The sequence below is a fragment of the Cervus canadensis genome, chromosome 22 (assembly GCF_019320065.1).
Source record: "Cervus canadensis isolate Bull #8, Minnesota chromosome 22, ASM1932006v1, whole genome shotgun sequence".
NCBI lineage: Eukaryota > Metazoa > Chordata > Mammalia > Artiodactyla > Cervidae > Cervus > Cervus canadensis.
In genome coordinates this window covers 12,573,135-12,593,940 of record NC_057407.1, presented here as the reverse complement: position 1 = coordinate 12,593,940, position 20,806 = coordinate 12,573,135, and the positions used below count along the sequence as shown (strand labels likewise).

General features: G+C 35.7%; 1 protein-coding gene across 6 annotated transcripts in view; it reads left to right on the top strand.

Moving 5' to 3' along the window:
- Window positions 1-20,806, top strand: part of SFMBT1 (Scm like with four mbt domains 1) — a 109,107-nt gene that overhangs the window by 65,582 nt on the left and 22,719 nt on the right. For all 6 annotated transcript variants that reach the window (XM_043442538.1, XM_043442535.1, XM_043442533.1 and 3 more), the window contains 7 exons: window positions 3,789-3,883; window positions 9,045-9,285; window positions 14,633-14,721; window positions 17,275-17,521; window positions 18,264-18,355; window positions 19,230-19,331; window positions 20,646-20,796. In XM_043442538.1, coding sequence (XP_043298473.1) covers window positions 3,789-3,883; window positions 9,045-9,285; window positions 14,633-14,721; window positions 17,275-17,521; window positions 18,264-18,355; window positions 19,230-19,331; window positions 20,646-20,796 — 1,017 coding nt within the window. The remainder of the gene's footprint in view (window positions 1-3,788; window positions 3,884-9,044; window positions 9,286-14,632; window positions 14,722-17,274; window positions 17,522-18,263; window positions 18,356-19,229; window positions 19,332-20,645; window positions 20,797-20,806) is intronic.

Sequence of the window (20,806 nt, the reverse complement as noted above, 5' to 3'; positions counted from 1 at the left end):
CAGCAGCAATGCTGGATGTATATACTATATTTTATTCACCCAGTTCCTTACCGATGGACATTTGGATTACTTCCAGTCTTGGTATTACATATATAGTACTACAATGAATAGCCTTGTACATATGTCTTTTTGTATTTTTGCCAGCATATCTTTGGGATAGATTCCTAGAAGTGGAATTGCTGGATCAGAAGGTAAATACATATGTAATTTTGTTAGCTGTTGCCAACAAAAATACAACCCCTTTCACCAGGGTTGTATCATTATACTTTACCTGCCTAATTATTTGTCTTACCATGGAGTATGTTGTCAAACTTAGAATTTTTTCCAATCTGATATCTCAGTATAGTTTTCATTTGCATTCTTTTAAAAATGAGTAAATTTGCACATCTTTCCATATGTTTAAGGACTATTTGCAATTAAAAAAAATAAATTCCCTTTTCATTTATTTTGCTCATTTTTTGTCAGATCGTTAATTAGTTTTGTTTTTTCTAAGTTTTTAGGTAGTTTTTTTGATGTATGGGAGATTTTAATCCTTTAATGCATTGCTTTTATTGCTCCTGTTGTTTATTTGTTTATTTTTTAACTAGCATGCTGCTTGAGGTGCTAGGGTTCTTGCCAAGGACCATGAATACGAATTGTCTAGCCTTGTTATGTTCTAGTGATGGAAGTTGGCTTTCTATTGACTCATGCTTCCGGGATGCCCCCAATAAAGTCTTTATTGATTTGTTTTATTTCTAGTGAAAAATTTCAAATATGTAGAAACAAATGGAAAACATAAGGAATACTTCTGTACCTACCATACAGAATTAAAAATTAGTAAATAATAAATAAACTTTGTCCAAATTTGTTTTCATTTTTTTAAATTGTGGTATATTATCCATAACATAAAATTTACCATTTTAACCATGTTTAGGTGTACTGTTCATTCACGTTGTTGTGCAGCCATTAACACCACCATCTCCAAAACTTTTTTATCTTCCTGTTTTGGAACTCTGTACCCATTAAACACTAACTGCACCTTCCCCTCTCCCCACCAGTCCTTGGAAACTCCCATTCTTCTTTCTATCTCTATGAATTTGACTACTCTACTTCAAGTAAGTGGAAACATATAATATTTGATCTTTTGGGCTTGACTTATTTAGTGTAATGTTCTCATAGTTCATCTACATTTTGTAGCCTGTATCAGAATTTCCTTTCTTTTTGTGACTGAATAATATTCCATTGTATGCATATACCACATTTTGTTTATCCATTCGTTTGTTGATGGGTACTTGGGTCGGTTACTTCCACCTTTTGGCTGTTGTGAATATTGCTACTCTAAACATTCATGTACAGATACCTGTTTGAGTCCCTGTTATCAATTCTTTTGGATATATACCCAGAAGTGAAATTGCTGGATCATATGGTAATTATATTTAAAATGTTTTGAGGAACCACCAAAAAATTTTCCACACTGACTATACCATTTTATATTCCAAGACCAGCAATGCACAAAGATTCCAATTTCTCATTTCCTTGACAACACTTATTTTCTGCTTTTTGATAATAGCCATCCTAATGAGTATGAGATGATGCCTCTTTGTGGTTTTGATTTGCCTTTCCCTAGTGATGTTGAAGATCAGTCCTGGGTGTTCATTGGTAGGAGTGATGTTGAAGCTGAAACTCCAATACTTTAGCCACCTGATGTGAAGAGCTGGCTCATTTGAAAAGACCCTGATGCTGGGAAAGATTGAGGGCAGGAGGAGAAGGGGACGACAGAGGATGAGATGGTCGGATGGCATCACTGACTCAGTGGACATGGGTTTGGGTGGACTCTGGGAGTTGGTGATGGACAGGGAAGCCTGGCGTGCTGTGGTTCATGGGGTCGCAAAGAGTCAGACACTACTGAGCGACTGAACTGAATGATGTTGAACACGTTTTCATGTGTTCCATTTTTTTAAATTAATAAAACATAATACAGTTTAAGTCTCTTTTACTTTTCTTCTAACCTTTGCTTCCCTACATCCCCAAAGGTTATTGAAATGCGTGTATTTATAAACATTATTTTGCAGAGTTTTGTTTTGAGGCTTAAATTATATCTTGTACTTTTTATTCTGCACTTTTTTTTTTACTTGATATGATTTTTTTTTCTTTTTGAGATTTATATGTCAATCCGTTCATTCATTTCAGCTGCTATATAGTAGTGCTCCATTGTAGGATTGCCATAATTTATCTATTCTCCTACTGATTGCTTCTGTCTGTTGCTGTTAGAAACAGTGCCGTGGTGATCATCCCTGTATTTGCTTGCCTCCTTGTATTTGTGTGAAGCATAGACTCCCCAAGGGTATACTCATTCAGCAACTGTTTATTGCAAACCTGGTAGTGTTAGGCATCGTCTTAGACAGTGGGGATATGTCAGTGAATAAAACCCTGCTTTTAAGCAGCTTATGTGAATTGGGGTTATTGGATTACAATGAAGTGTTTGAATCTTTGCTCACTCAACAAAAATGTGTTGAGTCTCTGCTATGACAGAAATAGAAGATTTTCCAAAACAACGTTCCTGTCTTCATAGAGTTTGTTGTCGAGTGGGGAAGATAAAAAGACATAAGGTATACTTTGAGGTAGGAATGAATGCTTTGAAGATAATGAAAGCAGAGGCTGGGGGCTTCTACTTTAGATGTGCACTGATGGAAGGCCTTTCTGGTTGATGGAAGGTCTTTCTGAAGAGGTGTTTGAGTAGAGATTGAATGAAGTAAAGCTGTGAATGACACAGGGGAATGAGCCTAAGCTGAGATAACTAACAGAGGCTGTGAGAAGAGAACATGGTTAGAAAGTAAAAAAATGAACAAACCTCAATGTTCCTCGAGTGCAGTGAGCAAGCAAGAGGCTGGTTGGGGATGCTATGGCAAGGTCAGGAGCTAGGAGTCAGATCATATACGGCTTTTGCAGTCTCCCAGAGATTTTAGGTTTTATTGTGTGATTAAAAGGTGAAAGATATTGTTGTTAGACCTTGCACTTAGAGCAGTAGAGATGGTGGAAAGTGATTAGATTTGGGGTATTTTTAAAGATTGTACCTACAGAATTTTCTGATGGATTGAATGTAAAATGTGAGAGAAAGAGAAAAAAGTAAGAATAACTCCACAGTTTTTGGATTGAGCCAAAATATCAGCCAGTGGTATCTTTTACTCAATTTGAGGACACTAAGGAAGAAGAGATTGAAAATTTAAGTTTGAAATGCCTATTAAGGATCTCAAATACTTGGCAGTTAGATACCAGATTACGGTCCAAAGTGATTATAATAGTTATACTCTCGCCAGCTTTATATGATCCATTTAGGTGAATCCCAAATGGGTCCCAGCAGGAGATAGCATGTCACATTCTATGATGTTGAGATTCATTGATAATCAGTGCATTAAGTGGAAGTGAAAGTGTTAGTTGCTCAGTCATGTCCAACTCTTTAGGATCCCATGGACTGTAGTCCACCTGGCTCCTCTGTCTATGGAGTTCTCCAGACAAGAATACCGGAGTGGGTAACCGTTCCCTTCCCCAGGGGATCTTCCCAACCCGGGGATCAAACCCTGGTCTCCAACATTGCAGGCAGATTCTTTACCATTTGAACCCCCAGGGGAGCCCCGACCAGTGCGTTAAGGGAAACTGCTATTTAAAAAGAACACTTAGTAATCTTGGGTGTAAAGTAAATTAACTTGTGAAGTAAGTTGTAAGTTAGGTTTACTAAGTTTATATTTTTATATATTGCGTTTTCTTTCATTGGATCTTACCTGTTTTGTGTTGTTTTGTTTTAATTCCAGATGCTGGATCTGGAGTGGAAGAAGTGGAGTTAAGCTGGGAAGACTATCTGGAAGAGACAGGGTCCACAGCAGTTCCCTATGGGTCTTTTAAACATGTAAGTGGTGACTATATTGCTTGACTGCCTGATCCTTTTTCATTTAAAAAAATGAAAATCTTTTTTCATTTGATCTTTTTTCCTTTGGAGTCCTTATTGTATGAATCAGTTTTAAATTGCTGGTATGATACATCTCTGCCATATCTGAGCTTGGTTCTAATATCTACTCTGTCTCTTCAAAATGTGTCTTTTGTTTTTCAGTAGCTCTGTAAGTTTTTGTTGAAAGCTGGATATGTTAATAATATACTGAGTTAAAAAAAAAAATGAGTTTTCATTGTTTTCTGTTTATCCAGATAAAAGTTAGGCTGATTTTACTGTTCGTTTTAGCTATAGGTGTGAGAGGCTAAAAGGTACTTTGCTGTCATTTATTTTGCCTCACCTTTTGTACAGGAGCCCTCTTGATGTGGTGGTAAGGTATGAGGGGAGCAAAAGCATTCTCCAGTCCTGTGATTTGGTCTCAGTGTTTTAGTGATCCTGAGTTGTGCATATTCTTTCCCCTATTTTGGAGGCCAGAGGGGGCTGGAGTTGGGTATTTTCCTTACCCTAGATCAGTAAGGTTCTGTTCACTGTAGTTGGTTAGGACCTAGTAAAATAGTTTTTCTTGAGGATTAGTCTTGTTAAGAAGAACAGAACATTTTGGATGTATTTCACGATGCTGCTTTCTTCTCTCCCGTATTTCAGGCAGATTCTTTAGCCACAAGGGAAGCCCAATTTTTGTTGTAACTTGTCGCAAAGAATTTTCTAATTTCCTTTGTGATTTCTTCTTTGATCTATTGGTTAACAGTGTGTTTAATGTCCACATATTTGTGAATTTTTTAGTTTTCCTTGTGTTACTGAGTTCAAGTTTTATTCCATTGAGATCAGAAAAGGTACTTTGTATGATTTTTTAATTTTTCTTCTAACATTATGGTCAATCCTGGAGAATGTTCCATGTTCATTTGAGAGGAATGTGTATTCTCTTGTTGCTGAGTAGTCTCTTTATGTCTGTTAGGTCTCGTTGATTTATAATCTTGTTTAAGTCTTCTGTTCCTTTCTGTCTGGTCATTCGATCCTATGTTAATTGTAGGGTACTGGTTTGTTTAGAGATCAGCACAACCTTGATACCAAACCTAATAATTCAAGAAGAGAAAATTACAGAGATGGGTCACTTATAATGACTGATGCAAAAATAGCTTCATACAAAGTAATACCAAACTGAATGTAGCTATATTTAAAAAGGATAATACATTAATAACAAGTCGATTTTTTTCAGGAATGCAGGATGGCTTAACATTTGAAAATAAACGAGCATAATTCACCATAGTAGTAGAGTAAAGGAGAAAATTTTTACTATTATCTCAATATATAAAGAAAATTATTGATAAAATTCCATATCCGCTTATGATCTTAGCAATCTATAGATGAGAATTTCCTTAATTTGATGATGTGTATATATACAAAATCTACAGAAAATTATTAATAGTAATATGATCCATATTTCTTTTTATTATGGAATAAGACAAAAATTATGCTGGTTAGCATGATCCCTATTTGATAATTGTATTGGAGGATCTAACCAATACAATAAGGTAAGAAAAACAATTTTAATGTTTAAAAATTGAGAAGGAAGGAGAAAATAATCATTATTTACAGATGAATAAAATAATGTACAACTATATTATTAGAATTAATGAGTAATTTTTGCAAGATTTTTAAATACAAGATAGATATAAAAAACTATTATATTTCTATATCCTAGTAACAGACAAAAATGGAAACTGAAAGATGTGGTTTACAATAACATAAAAAACATCAAATAAATGTAAGATATTTGCAAAGAGACACAAATCTTTATTGAAATAAGTTAAAATGAAGGAATATGCCTTGTTCATATAATGGAAGACTCATTATTGTTAAGATGTCAGTTTTTCCCAAACAGATCTGTAGATTTACTGCAACTCAAATGAAACACCAAAAAAATTTAGGTAGAAATTGACAAGCTGATTCAAATAAGTAAAACCTGGCCTCAACCTAATACCACAGATAGAGATTAACTCAGGGTGGATATTAGTTCTCCATATGAAAGGCTTCTAGAAAATAATATAGTAGTATTGATATATCTTATGACCTCTAGGGATAGGAAGAATTTGTTTAAAAATACAGAAAATTAATTAACCTTTTAAAGGAAAAATATTGATGGATCAGAGTATATTGCAATTAATAACTTCTGTTTATTAGACAACACCATCAAGAAAATGATATTTGTAATACAAGTAATTAGCAAACTGATACCTGGAATGTTGACCAAAAAGTTGGCAAAAAATTTAGGCATTCCTCAGAAGAAGAAATCTAAGTGGCTAGTAAAATATAAAAATTCTCAACTCTATTAATAATAATACAAATTAAAATCACCACGAGATAATACATGCTTCAAGATGGTTAAAATGAAAAAGGTTGAAAATACAGTAATATTTGTTAGAATGTTGGAGCAAGAAGATTTCTTGTACACTATTGGGAGAGTACATTGGTGCAGCCACTTTGGGAAACAGCTTGGCCATATCTTTTTATTTTAAGAACTCATGTAGGTATGCAAGTGACACACAGATCTATTCTTATAGTCATGACAGTGTTATTAGTAGTCTTCCAAAACTGTGAACTATCCAGAGTGTCTTCTCCTAGAAGAATTAGAATGGATAAATTATGGCAAATGTGTATAATGGAACACTATACAAGAGTGAAAAGAGATCAAGTACTGTTATGTGCAACAGCACAAACAAATCACATAAGCAGTGTTGGGCAAGAGAAGCATTCATACTGCATAATTTTGCCCACATATTGCTGAAACACAGGCAGTGTTAGACTGTAGTGTTATAATTTAGGATAGTGATTACCTTTCAGGAGTACAGCAGGTTAGTGATTAGAATAAAAAGGAAGTTTTACACAGGATGCATGCTTTCCCTGTCTGTCCTCTCCTTTTCAGAAGCCCCCTCACTTCCCAGTGGTTATGATGGCCACATTGTACTTAGTTGTTGTGTTTCCATGGTCTCCTCCAATGCATAACAGTTCCTCATTCTGTCTTTCATGGTGTGGATACTTTTGAAGTGCAAATCATATACCAGTTATTAGGTTGGTACAAAAATAATCGTGGTCTTGCATTGTTGAACTTCGCTGTTTGATATCAGAATACATTCTTTTATAAATGTGGTTATGTTATACATCATTTTAATACACATTTCTTACTTTATATCTTTTTGCTAGTGACTTATTGCTTGCTGTTTATTTTGTATTTATTTTAAACTAGGGAAATGATGTTAGATGAAAGGCAGATTTGAGCAATTTTCCTATTCAAGTTCAAAATGGGTCATAAAGCAGCGGAGACAACTCACAACATCAACGCATTTGGCCCAGAAACTGTTAACGAATGTGTACTTCAGTAGTGGCTCAAGAAGTTTTGCAAAGGAGGTGAGAGCCTTAAAGATGAGGAGCTTTAAGCCACTGTGCTCCTTAGTGACTGGCCATCGGAAGTTGACAATGACCAATTGAAAGGATCATCAAAGCTCATCCTCTTAAAACTACACGAGAAGTTGCTGAACACTTCAACATTGACCATTCTATATTCGTTTGGCATTTGAAGCAAATTGGAAAGGTGAAAAAGCTTGATAAGTGGTTACCTCATGAGATGACCACAAATCAAAATACCGTCACTTTGAAGTGTCATCTTCTTTTATTCAATGCAACAATGAACCACTTCTTGATTGGATTGTGACGTGCGATGAAAAATGGATTTTATATGACAACCGGTGATGACCCACTCACTCAGTGACTGGACTGAGAAGAAGCTCCAAAGCACTTCCCAAAGCCAACCTTACATCCAAGAAAGGTGATGGTCACTGTTTGGCTGCCTGTCTGATCATTACAGCTTTCTGAATCCTGGCAGAACCATTACATCTGAGAAGTATGCTTAGCCAGTCGATGAGATGCACTGAAAACTCACAAGAGTCGGACATGACTGAGCAGCTGAACCAAACTGCACTGAAAACTGCAATGCTTGCAACTGGTATCGGTCAACAGAATGGGCCCAGTTCTCCTCCACAACACCTGACCACACGTCACACAACCAACACTTCAAAAATTGAACATATTGGACTATAAAGATTTTGCCTCATCTGCCATATTCACCTGACCTCTTGCCAACTGACTACCACTTCTTGAAACATCTTGGCAACTTTTTGCAGGGAAAATGCTTCCACAACCAGCAGGAGGCAGAAAATGCTTTCTAAGAGTTTGTTGAATCCCAAAGCATGGATTTTTATGCTACAGGCATAAGCAAACTTATTTCTCATTGGCAAAAATGTGTTGATTACCATGATTCCTGTTTTGATTAATAAAGGTATATTTGAACCTAGTTATAATGATTTAAAATTCACGGTCCAAAAACACAATTACTTTTTCACCAGCCTAAATGTTTTAGGTTTCTTAGTTGGGCTTTGGTTTTTCTTGTGATTAGCTTGAATTTATGCATTTTGGTTTGTGCACTTCTTTATCCCACAGTGAGAAACTTGGCTCTCATTATTTAGTATATACGTACAGGATTTCCAGAATTGCAGACTGCAATGTTTGTGACTATATAATTTGTCATTTAAATTAGTGCACTTTTGAGAGAGATAGGAGGCATTATTAGAATTATTCAAGGATAACAGGTATAAACACAGACTGTTTTAGGGTAACTGGGAAATATGGCTCCCTCTGTATGGTACATATTATACATATTTATTATCGATATAACTTCTGTTTATCCTTTACTTTTTCTAGCTTCATAAATTTTCTTTTGAATGATTGAGAAGTCACTCTTGAAATCTTAATGTGTTGAAGGTTGTTAAAATGGTGAACATTCAGTGGTCTGTATATTTAATAGAAAGCATATTCTATAATCATGATAGACAGCTTTCATGGAATATTGAGTTCTCTTAAAGCTCCTTCAGGGTCGATGGAACAGAGAATCATTGCTAGTCCCTGTTTTGTTTGGATCACTCCTGTAAGTTAGAATTGAAATTTCTCAGATTTCCCTTGAGAAGATTTTATTGCATTTAGTGCTTCAGAATGGTATGTCTTAAAGAATGTTGACCAAAGAAGCACTCATTTGAGATGTTTTTCTGGTGGTTAATAACATTTCCATGTTCAGGTGGACACACGTTTGCAAAATGGATTTGCTCCTGGGATGAAACTGGAGGTGGCTGTGAAAGCTGATCCTGAAACCTACTGGGTTGCCACCATCATTACCACCTGCGAGCAGCTGCTGCTCCTCCGCTATGACGGCTATGGGGAGGATCGCAGAGCAGACTTCTGGTGTGACATCAGGAAGGCTGACCTCTACCCCATTGGGTGGTGTGAGCAGAATAAGAAGACCCTCGAAGCCCCAGAAGGTAATGGTGATACGTCATATCAAGATGTGGTGTGGTATTGATGTAGGAAAATTTGGGCTGTCCACAGTCTTAAGATTTTCACATCTCCTAAGCACAGTAGTCTTCCTAACTTCTTTGGGTTAGTATTTTGAATGAGAATATAAGGATTAATATACATTTCCATTAAAAAAATTATTTTCTGTGCTCCTTATAAGCCTCAGTCTTTTGTGACATTCATAGGGAGCATCAGTTGTTTATCATCCTATGGGTGTGTGAGGCTCTCTGAGTTTAAGACTTGTAGGTCTGGCTGTCTTAGAGTACATTGGGCCAGCTTGTTTCTCTTCCTGATTTTATTGTCCTCCCTCCTATTACCTACAGATGATCTGGGACCTGTGAGCTTTTAAAATAAACCAGCTGAAGCTCCCTTCCAGGAAAGAGCCCTACTGGGAGTAGAATCCAAATTAAGCAGGACAGAGACAATAGGACAAAAGATAGAGAAGGGTCATATAAACATGGAAAAAGGGATGCCTTAAGAAAATTCTTGACCTTATATGCTTTTCTTCCAGCTTCTTATTTTGTTATATTGATAATTTTAGACTTACAGAAATATTTCAGATTTGCAAAAATATAGAAAATTCTTGGGGCCTTATTGCCAGCTTTGCCCAAATGTTGGCATTGTCCCACATTTACTTTATCCTCCTTTCCTCCCTGTCTTTGTCTCTCTCTTCTCTCTCTCTCTCTCTCTCTCTCACACACACACACACACACGCACGTGCATCTTTTTAATGAACCATTGAGAGTCACTTGTAGACATGATGCCTTTTTTATTTACTTTTTTTGCTTTTTTACTCTTATGAGAATAATATGAGAATATACCTCTAAAAACAGGGACATTGATGAACACAGTAAAATAATAAAATCAGGAAATTAGCTTTGATATAATACTATTATTTAATCTATAGAGCTTGTTCAGTTTTTATCAATAGTGTTTTTATAGTAAGATGTTTCTATAGTAAAAGAAAATCCCAAGTCATTTGTTACATTCATTTATTGTGTCTCCTAAGATTCCTTTAATCTGGGACAGTTCCTCAGTCTTTTCTCTTCCGTGACTTTGACATCATTGAAAGTTACAGGCCAGTTTTCCTACTAATGTTCATTATGTCTTGGATCCAATACATTCATTATTCCCCATGTCTTTTCCTTGTCCAAGATTTCAGTATATTTGGCTATCATCTTTTTAGTTTCCTTAACCTTTCTTTGTCTTCCTTGATGTTGACATTTTTGAGGAGTATAGGCTGATTATTTTTTAGCATGTCTCACAATTTGGGTTTGTCTGATGTTTACTTACATTCAGACTGTGGACATTTGGTAGGAAAAAATGCAGAAGTAATGCCATGTCCTCCTGGTGCATCATGTTAGGAGACAACATGCTGTTGGTTTGTCCAGTAACTAACTTGTGATACTAACTTGCATCACCTACGTTGGTATATGCCAAATTTTTCCACTGTAAAATTACTTTTACTGTTTTTAATTAGTAAGTATCTTGTGGGAAGATACCTTGAAATTATGTAAATATCTCATTACTCTTCAAACATCACCCATTATTTTTGGCATCCATTGGTAATTTTTATCTGAAACAGTTATTACTTTAATGCTTAGCAAATGGTTTTTTCTAATTCCTTCTACATTTCATAATTGGCTTTTTACTACAGAAAGGGCTTTCCCTTTTCTCTTATGTACACACACGCATTTGTGTTTGCATCTGTATTTATGTATATATGTCAGTGTAGACTCATGAGTCTTATTCAGTGGATTACAATCCTTGCTGTCATTATTTATTTTGATGATCACACTGTCCTAGATATGGCCAGTGGACACCTCTTCACGCTGGCAGATGTGTCCCTTGCTGTGTTCCCATTATTCTTTGAGTAGTTTCTTGTTCAGGAAACTTTTCCCTGCCTCAACCCTGAAATCAGCCATTTCTCTAGGAAACCCTGGTGGGTTTTTTTTTCCTTTTTGTATTTTGAAGGATGATATTTACAAATGAAGATCTGAGTCCTGGGGTTTTGGTGGGCTTCTAGCTGATCATTAACATTCTGTGAAAAAACAATGTAAAAGAAAGTTATGGAGACATGAGGTTACCTGGCCCACTATCTCAAGAGTATAGCAAAATTCACCTCATTTAAACATGAACAACAGGAAATTATTTCTGTCAAGTCTCATACAAGGTCACATTATTATAATTAGAAAAAAAAAAAGGCAAAAAGGAAGAATAAAATCCTTCCATAGAAACATAATCACAAAAAAGGTGAACACTATCAGACAAAAACATTTCAAAACAGGATAAAAGAAAATAGTAACTATGATAGAGCAGTGAGAAAAACCATAAATAAAATTTATAAAAATTAGAAAATCAACTGACTGGAGAAAAGGAAGATTTGAAAAAAGAATAGAAGTTAGATAAGAACTAGAAGTTTAAAAATACTTGAAATGAAGACTAGGATGAAAACAGGAGTGAATGGACCGAGAGTAATAACTGAACAGAAAGAGAAGATGAAAAAGAAGAAAAAATTTTAATTAAAATAAAAGAAATAAAAAGGACTTGGAAAAAATAATATATGTTGGCAAAAATAGATGTCCCTGAAGATAAGAACCAAAGCAATGAAATAATAAAATACTGTAAACTAAAATTTAAGAAAACTTTATGGAAATCAAATAGGACCTAAAAATACATATTGAAAGGGTTCACTATGTACATGGAGAAGTCAAATGAGAACAGGTGTGTATTAAACTCTAAAGCAGAAATGGATCCCTTGATTTTTTAGGCAAAAAACATTTAAGTTTCTTGAAAAGTTAAGAAAACAAGATTGTCACCAGACTAATTGACAACATGCTTTATGCCAAAAGATGACAGGGTAACATATGTAAGAAATTCAGTAAAAGAATATACAAGGCCAGGATTTTATGTTTAGCCAAACTGAGCTTCAGGTGTAAAGGCCGCATGCCAACTGTTAGGAATATGTAGAGACCCAGGGAATATTGTTCCCGTGAGCCCTTCCAAAGAAATCCACTAGAGAATGAGCCGCAGAAAATGAAACAAATGAAGAAATGTTAGTGTGACAATGATTAGTGAAACCCTAAATGTATATATGGCTGTAGAACTTAAATCTAAAAGATGGTTATAAGAGAGACAGTATACTATGTAACTGTACATGCTCTGACAACATAAATACAGTATAGCTATAAAAAATATGAGACCACAGTAGAGAGAACAGGTGAATAGTGGTATAAACTTGTTCATCCTCCCTCCCTGTTTTAAGACAGGGTTATTGCCTAATAATTTAACTGATTACCTTTCATGTATTAACTGGGAATAAAAGGCTGTTATGTGAAATAAGATCCTGAAAGAGAGAAGAAAGGAGGTTATTGCTAACTTTTAATGTTCGCTAAAAAAAAAGAAATAGAAAATAGTCTAAAATTAGAGAGGACTAGAATTGTTACATAAAGATATTAGTATAAAGATAACCAGAAGGAAAAAAGAACCACAAACTTTTCTCAGTGCCAAAAGATAGATTTTAAAAAGAAGAAGTATATATTTAAATAAAATATATCACATAGTGAAAGACTATATACTCACACAGGTAATTTATGTAATATTAATAAGACAGCATTGAGGCCATATCTTTGATAATGTAATAAATTATGTTTATAAATAAATTATATATAAATTAATGGGCTTGCTCTTCTATTAAAAGTAAACAATTCAGGTTGGCTCACAAAGTAAAACCCACTTCTGTGCTATTACAGGAAACATACGTAAATGGAGATATTCTGAAAGAATAAACAGAAAAGGATGGACAAAGATACGTAGACCAGGTGCAAATAGAAAAGAAAGCAGGAGTCTCAGTCTTGATATCTGACAAAGGTGGAATTCAGATCAGAAAGCACTGTAAGAGACAAAGAAGGGTATTTTATTGTTGTTTTTTTAATTGAAGTATAGTTGATTTACAATGTTGTGTTGGTTTCAAGTGTTCAGCAGAGTGATTCAGTTATACATAACATATTATATAAATTATTTTTTAGGTTCTTTTCCATATAGGTTACTGCAAGATATTGAATGTAGTTCCCTGTGCTGTACAGTGGGTCCTCGTTTCTCTGTTTTGTATGTGCTAATGTATATCTGTTAATCTCAAACTCCTAATTTATCCCTCTCCCTCCCCTTTGATAACCATAAATTTGTTTTCTATGTCTGTGAGTCTGTTTCTGTTTTGTAAGTAAGTTCATTTGTATCAATTTTTTAGATTCCACATAAAAGTGATATCATATGATATTTGTCTTTGACTTATGTCACTTAGTATGATGATCTCTTGGTCCATCCGTGTCGCTACAGATGGCATTATTTCATTCTTTGTTATGACTGAGCAATATTCTGTTGTGTGTGTGTAACAATATATATCACCTTTCCAAAGAAGAATACTTTATAGTGACAGAAGGTATAGTCATTAAAAAAAAGAAACAGAGTCCATCTATATACATCAAAGGAACGGTCTCCAGATACCTTGTTACATGAATAAAGAAAAATCTGTATTGAATGAGGGAGGAGGAAGGTGTATGAATGTGTGTGTGAATTTCATTTTTTGAAAATGAAACAATGGTTGAATAGCAGTAAGGAACACACTATTTTAAAAAGTTACCTATGGGAAAAGGAGGGAACAGGATGAAGGGAACAAGGATAAAAGCCAGATTTTCTGAATGTACCTTACTTTCTAGATTTGAATTTTGAACCATGTAAATATTCTGTATAACTTGTAAAAAAAAAAAAGTTAAAAAAATGCAAAAGCAAATAAAGAAATCTGTGTTTGGGGCTTGTGAATTAACCACCCAAAATAGAAAAGCTATTTCAGTGATTTTCAAATGCAGTAATTTAAATGTATGTTCCTGTGGGGAAAGTTACCTGTGGGGAAAGAAGGAAATAGGATGAAGGTAACAAGGATAAAAGGCAGTTGTTGAAACTACTGCACATGGGGATTCATTATATTATTTTCTCTGCCTTTCAGTATGTTTGAAAATTTCCACAATAAAAAAATAAAGTAGCTCATTTTGGGATAACATTATACTTAACAGTGATCCTTACTGTGAGTTGGGCCTGTTCTCTTTGTTTAGGATACAACTCATTAAACTAACCAGGAAGTAACTCTTATCTACAGGAGTATTATTTCTAAGCTCTCAAAGAATCAATATGTTGGGCTCTTGCATATTAAAATGATAAATGCACCTCTGAACCATTTTCACAGAGTTAGTTTTTCTGTATTCTGTGTGGTTTACTTTCTTTGTGTTTTGTGGCTGACAGTATGATTCCGTCACCTAGGCATCAGAGATAAAGTGTCTGACTGGGATGAGTTTCTACGGCAGACCCTGACGGGAGCATGTAGTCCTCCTGTTCCGCTGCTAGAGGGCGTGAGTATTATTGCTTCCAGAATCAGGGTGGAAAACTTCTAATCTTCCTGTCCAGGGAATCTTAAAATGACTTGCTCATTTACCACTGAGTCAGATCAGTGTTGCTACTACAGACCCAGGCGTAGGTCTTAAGCGGTGTAGACTTACCTCAGAGATTGTAAACTGGAGGCTTGCTCAGAGCCTAGAATGTTTTTGAATTAGTTGGAAACACATAAAACTCTATAGTTTTCCAGATTCTTTCACACAGCTTGGAAATGTGGCCTTTTTGAGCTCTCACTTGGAACTGAGCTGGGGTTGACTCTTTCAGTGTGGACATGCGTAACTCCTGCACCAGCTGACTTGAGAGACCCCTTTTCTTTTTCTCAGAAGACCCTGGATCACTACCTACCTGCTTTCAGCAGTTCTTTTAAATTAGTGTAGTAGCTTTTGAGCTTTTTGGTGAATATAGATTTCTTATTTTTGTGAAATAAATTTATTGGTTATGATGTTTCTAATTTACATTTTGTCTCTTTCTGTTATACCAGCAACATTGTAGCATATGTGAAATGCGGTTTATGAAGGTTCCAATGTCTTTACATCCTTACCAACACCTGTTGTTCTGTTTTTGGCTATAGCTCTCCTATTGTGTGTAAAGTGGCTTCTCACTTTGAGTTGCATTTCTCTAATGACTAATAATACTGAAAATCTTTCTATGTACTTCTTTTTTGGAGAAATATCTGCTCATTTTAAAATTGGGCTATTTATCTTTTTATTATTGGCTTGTAAGGGTTCCTTATAAATTCAGATTACAAGTCTAGATCAAGATATATGATTTTAAAAATATTTTATCCAGTTTTGTAGATTGTTTTTTCACTTTCTTGATGATATTGTTTGTAGAACAAACGTTTATTTCAATGTAGTCCAATTTATCTTTTTTTCTCTTTTGTCTTAATCTAAGAAGGCTTTGCTTAACTCAGGGTCAAAAGGTTTGCTCCTATATTCTAAATGTTTTATAGTTTTAACTCTTATATATTTGATTCTGTGATCCATTCACAATTCCCCTTTAAAGCTTCAATGTCAAATTTGTTTCTAGGTGATTTTTATATATCTTCTACACACATACCTTGATTTATTGTGCTTCACTTGACTGTGCTTTGCAGATACTGCAGTTTTTACAAATTGAAGCTCTGTGGCAACCCTGCTTTGAGCAAGTCTGTTGGCACTGTTTTTCCAGCAGTGTTTGCTTACTTTGTGTTTCTGTATTACATTTTGGTAATTCTCACAATGTTTCAAACTTTTTCATTATTATTATATTTGTATGATCTCTGATCAGTGATCTTTGATGTAACTATTGTATTAACTTTTTTGTTCTGTATTTTTAAAGTTTATGCATTGTTTTTTTAGACATAACGCTGTTGCACATTTAATAGTTTATACAATAGTACAAGCTTAATTTTTATATACACTGGGAAGCCAAAAAATTAGCATGGTTCACTTTATTTCTATATACTTTATTGCTGTAGTCTGTAACTAAACCTGCAATATCTCGGAGGTGTGCCTGTACTCTGACACATTTAATTATGTTTAGTCAGGGTCTGTCTCACCACTCAGTAACATATGAACAAATACATTGACTTTGATTCTGCCATTTTTATCTTTAGTTGTGGATGTGTGCCTTTATTTGTTCATGTGTTCTTTTCCATATTTATAAATATGTAATTGTCATAGAACAGTTCTTATTAGGAAAAAAATGTAAGTTTGAACATTAAATGATGATACTGAAGTCAGCCTTTTTTCTTTCTTTTTTCTAGTTTTTAATAGTATATCTATAGAGTGAGAATTAGACTTTTCCTTTGCTTGAGTGTATTCAAAACACTCTATTATTCGTAAGAGCATTGTTGTGAAATGAGTAAAACATCAGAAATAACTGAAATCCCATCAGTATATAAGTGGATAAACTACTGCCCAAGTATAATAGAGGATATCAATAAAGCAGATTAAAAGGATGAGGAAGATTTGTATGTGCTGTAATAGAAAGATAGCTATAAAATATTAAGTGACACAAACACACTGAAAAACAATATACATTTTTCAAAAAATACAAGCGAGAGAAAAAGATAAGACATGGATGGATGTTGACTTGGGTGTAAAAAACCTATTCTCAGTGTTTGCCAAAGCATTTATCATGTTCTTTCCTGGAGGTGGGTTGGGGGTGATTTTGACTTTTGTCATGTTTGATTTTTTTTTTTTTAAATGATGATCATTCTTGGCTTTTACAAAGACTAAGTAATGATGCTATTTTAAAAATTCTTTCTAGATGAAACTCTTTAGCATAGTCCTGGAGATAGAAATCTTTTAGAATAGTTCTATTGCTTTATAGTAAATTTTCTTTAAGGTAGACATTTTCACATCACCAGAAATAATACTATACAGACTTGTCTAATATTAGACAGTTCAATGTCCTGGCTTTGAATGGATAAAAATATAAAAGCTAGTTTGAGTTCATTTAAAACTTGACTTTTAAAAATGTTATGTTACCTCTCATAAAAAATCATTTTGCTTTTTTACCTATAGCTCCGTAACGGGAGGAATCCTTTAGATCTCATTGCTCCAGGTTCCAGGCTGGAATGTCAGGCTTTCCAGGACTCTTTAAGTACCTGGATTGTTACTGTGGTGGACAACATCGGGGGAAGGCTGAGACTGCGCTATGAAGGCCTTGAGGGCTCTGCTAATTGTGAGCATTGGTTGTATTACTTGGATCCATTTCTCCATCATGTTGGCTGGGCTGCTCAACAAGGGTATGAGCTCCAGCCCCCATCAGGTGAGGAGCAGTGCAGCATTTTTCTTTCAATATTGCATTATTGTTTATAACATTTAGTCATATTTATTGTTTATTAATATCAGTGAGACTGAAAAATACATTATTCTGCATATTACAAAAGCCTTTGTTGATTTGCATAATAATAATAATTGCAAATGTATATGGAATAGGTAAATGCCTTTTTTTTGGAGGGGGGAGCTTTGTTGCCTTAGTAATTTGCCACACATACTGATATACCTTCTGCCCCAGCTCTACTGACTGCTGCCCCAAGTCATACTGACCCCTTACCAAAACTGAAGAAAAGTTCTCTAAGTAGCATCCAGACAGATATAGGAGTAGGACAGGTCTTGAGTTCAAAGAGGATTATTGATTAAAAGATACTCCAGTTTAAAAAAATAAAAAACTTTTAAAAAGATATTAAAATAGGAGTTAATATTGAAATCACTCACATTCATTATTATGTACCGCAGTTTGGATGTTGTATTATTTTGTGGACTAGAGTAATCCTTGTGGTATCATGATAGGTGTTTTTACTCAACTACCACCCAGGTTCTGAACAGAGGACACAAGGTATTGAAGTTTAAGTAGTTGTTCTCTGAGTAAAGATGGTATAAGTGGGCTTGAACCCCTACCTTTTCCCGGGGGAAAATGACTTTTTTGTTTATGTGAATGCTTTCAGAGCAGTTATAAAATGTGTAAGTTCTCACATCACTTAAAGCATCCTGTTTTGTTTTAACTAAAGCCATCAGACATCTGAAAAATGAAGCTGAGTGGCAAGAGATCTTGGCCAAAGTGAAAGAGGAGGAAGAGCCATTGCCATCTTATTTGTTTAAGGTAAAAGCAAAAACGTGGCAGATAGGGACTTGTCTTCTCACAATAGAGTACAGCAGTATTGGGGAGCTGCGCAGTGTGAAATAACCCCTGGTGTCAGCGAGAGCGCTGTGATGGCTGAAGGAGACAAAGAGGTTTCAAGGCTGGAGTGATGATCATCCTTCCTTTTTTCCTGAAGGTGGTCTAGGTTTTCTCCCAAATGCTCTTAAAGCATTCTGAGTCTTTTCTCTTCTGCTTTTAACTACATAGCCCTGACTTCTATTAAAATAAGCTTGTTATTTTCTGTGGATGGTCCTTGTGTTCCAAATGTAGCGAGTAGGAGTGCTTGCTCCCTTTGGTTTTCTTTTTTTCCTGAATAGTTTTTTCTAGGCAGGGAAGATAATTACAGGACTAGATTATTTAATATAAGATGGACAGTTTCATTATTTTAATTAAGAGTAGTTTTCAGGACTTCCCTGGTGATGCAGTGGATAAGAATCCACCTGCCAGTGCAGGAGACGTGGGTTCGATCCCTGTTCTGGAAAGATCCCACGTGCCATGGAGCAACCAAGCCTGTGCGCCGCAAGTACTGAGCCTGTAGTCTAGACCTAGGAGCCACAGCTGCTGAGCCTGCATGTTAGAGCTACTGAGGCCCGTGTTCCTAGAGCCTGTGCTCTGTAACAAGGGAAGTTACCACAATGAGAAGCCCACACACCACAGCAGGGAGCAGCCCCCACTCACCGCAACTGGAGAAAGCCTGTGTGCAGCAACAAAGGCCCAGTACAACCGAAAGCGAATAAATAAAAAATTTTTAAAATGAGTACTGTTCAGCTATATGTTAGTGTAAAATTAATGTGAAAATATTATATTTTATTTCCTCTTGGCCTTTGCATTTCAGGACAAGCGAGTGATTGGCACTCATTCTTTCTCTATAAATATGAAATTAGAAGCTGTGGACCCCTCATCTCCTTTTGGCATCTCTCCTGCTACAGTTGTTAAGGTAAAATAGAGTCAACTATCTTGGTAAGAATTCTTGTCAGGGTGGCTGTTTTAGGAAATTGGTGGTGTTTTGATCGTCAGACTCCACTAATCCAACCCATTGTTTCTCCTAAGCTGTGAGGTTAGAATTAGTTCTGTGCACGTCTTACGTTTGTAATGTCCAGCTCTTTGTGGCACCTTCCTTTTTCAGAGCTTGGTTGCCCCAGCTAACCAAGGCCTGGGTGCCAGAGGAGTCGGGTGCACATTCTTTGGGGGCAGTCCTAGCTGTGTCCTATGACAGTCCTGCATAACTAGAGGAGATCTAACCAGGAGGTAGCCATGGTATCTGAAAAGTTTGGAGGCAGGCAGTGTCATCAATGTCCAGCTAGGTGCCAGGCTCATTGGGTGAACAGGTGTGTGGGAAACAGTGGCTTAGTGTCACGAGACTTGCAAGTAGGGTTGTTCCAGCCATGGATTCCAGATGTAGACTTTTAATCTTTTGGAAGACTAATGAAAACAAGGCTCTGGTTAGGAGTACGCACAAGAACAGGGCAGGTTGTCTGTGACTGTAACAGGCCCAGTTACTCGTTATGAGAACTGATGCATAAGGCAGAGGATTTTGTTTTAGTAGTAGAGCAGAAGCTCATTTACTGAAAGTAGAACCAAAAGTCAGGTGTGACAAGAGGAGTGGTTACTTGGAAGCTGAATTGTCTAGCCTGTTGAGATTTAAATTTTCCTTGTCTTAGAAGAGGATAATTCTTAGAACAAGAAGGGATCTTGAACCTGCAGTGGGACCAGAAAGTCTTTTCTGGAGTCTGAAGGATAGGTGGTAAGGAGCTAGGGGAGGTTCATAAAACCTTCTTTTTGGTATTTGAAACTAGGCTAGGATCTGATCTAATAAACTAGTGTAGTTGACTCCTCACTGAGTCTGAACTAAGCTTTGTTCACAGCTCACATACTTAGATTTAAATCTAAGCTCTGTTTCTACCTGTCTGTGTAACATGGTGTAAGTTATTAACTGTTTTTTAAACTCAGTTTCCTCTTCTGCAAAATAGGGTTGATAATGGTACCTCATTAGATTGTTAGAAAGATTAAAACTGAATTAATACTGCATGAAAAACATTTAATTAAAACAATGCCTGACATAAAGATAAGACTTACTGAGTGCTTAGTAGTAGTATTAAAACAGACTTAATGTTACTATTAATGTGGCTATGAACTTTTATAACATGTTTATTAGCTACACCAAAGAAATGGCCTGTGTGTATGTGCACACATATGTGTATATGTACACAAAAAACATTTATCTATTTTCTGTGTTAAATCATACATACAGGTTTTTGATGAGAAGTATTTTCTGGTGGAAATGGATGATTTGCGACTGGAGAATCGTGCACAGCGATCCTTCGTGTGTCACACTGACAGCCCTGGTATTTTCCCCGTGCAGTGGAGTCTGAAGAATGGTTTACACATCAGTCCCCCTCCTGGTGTGTATTC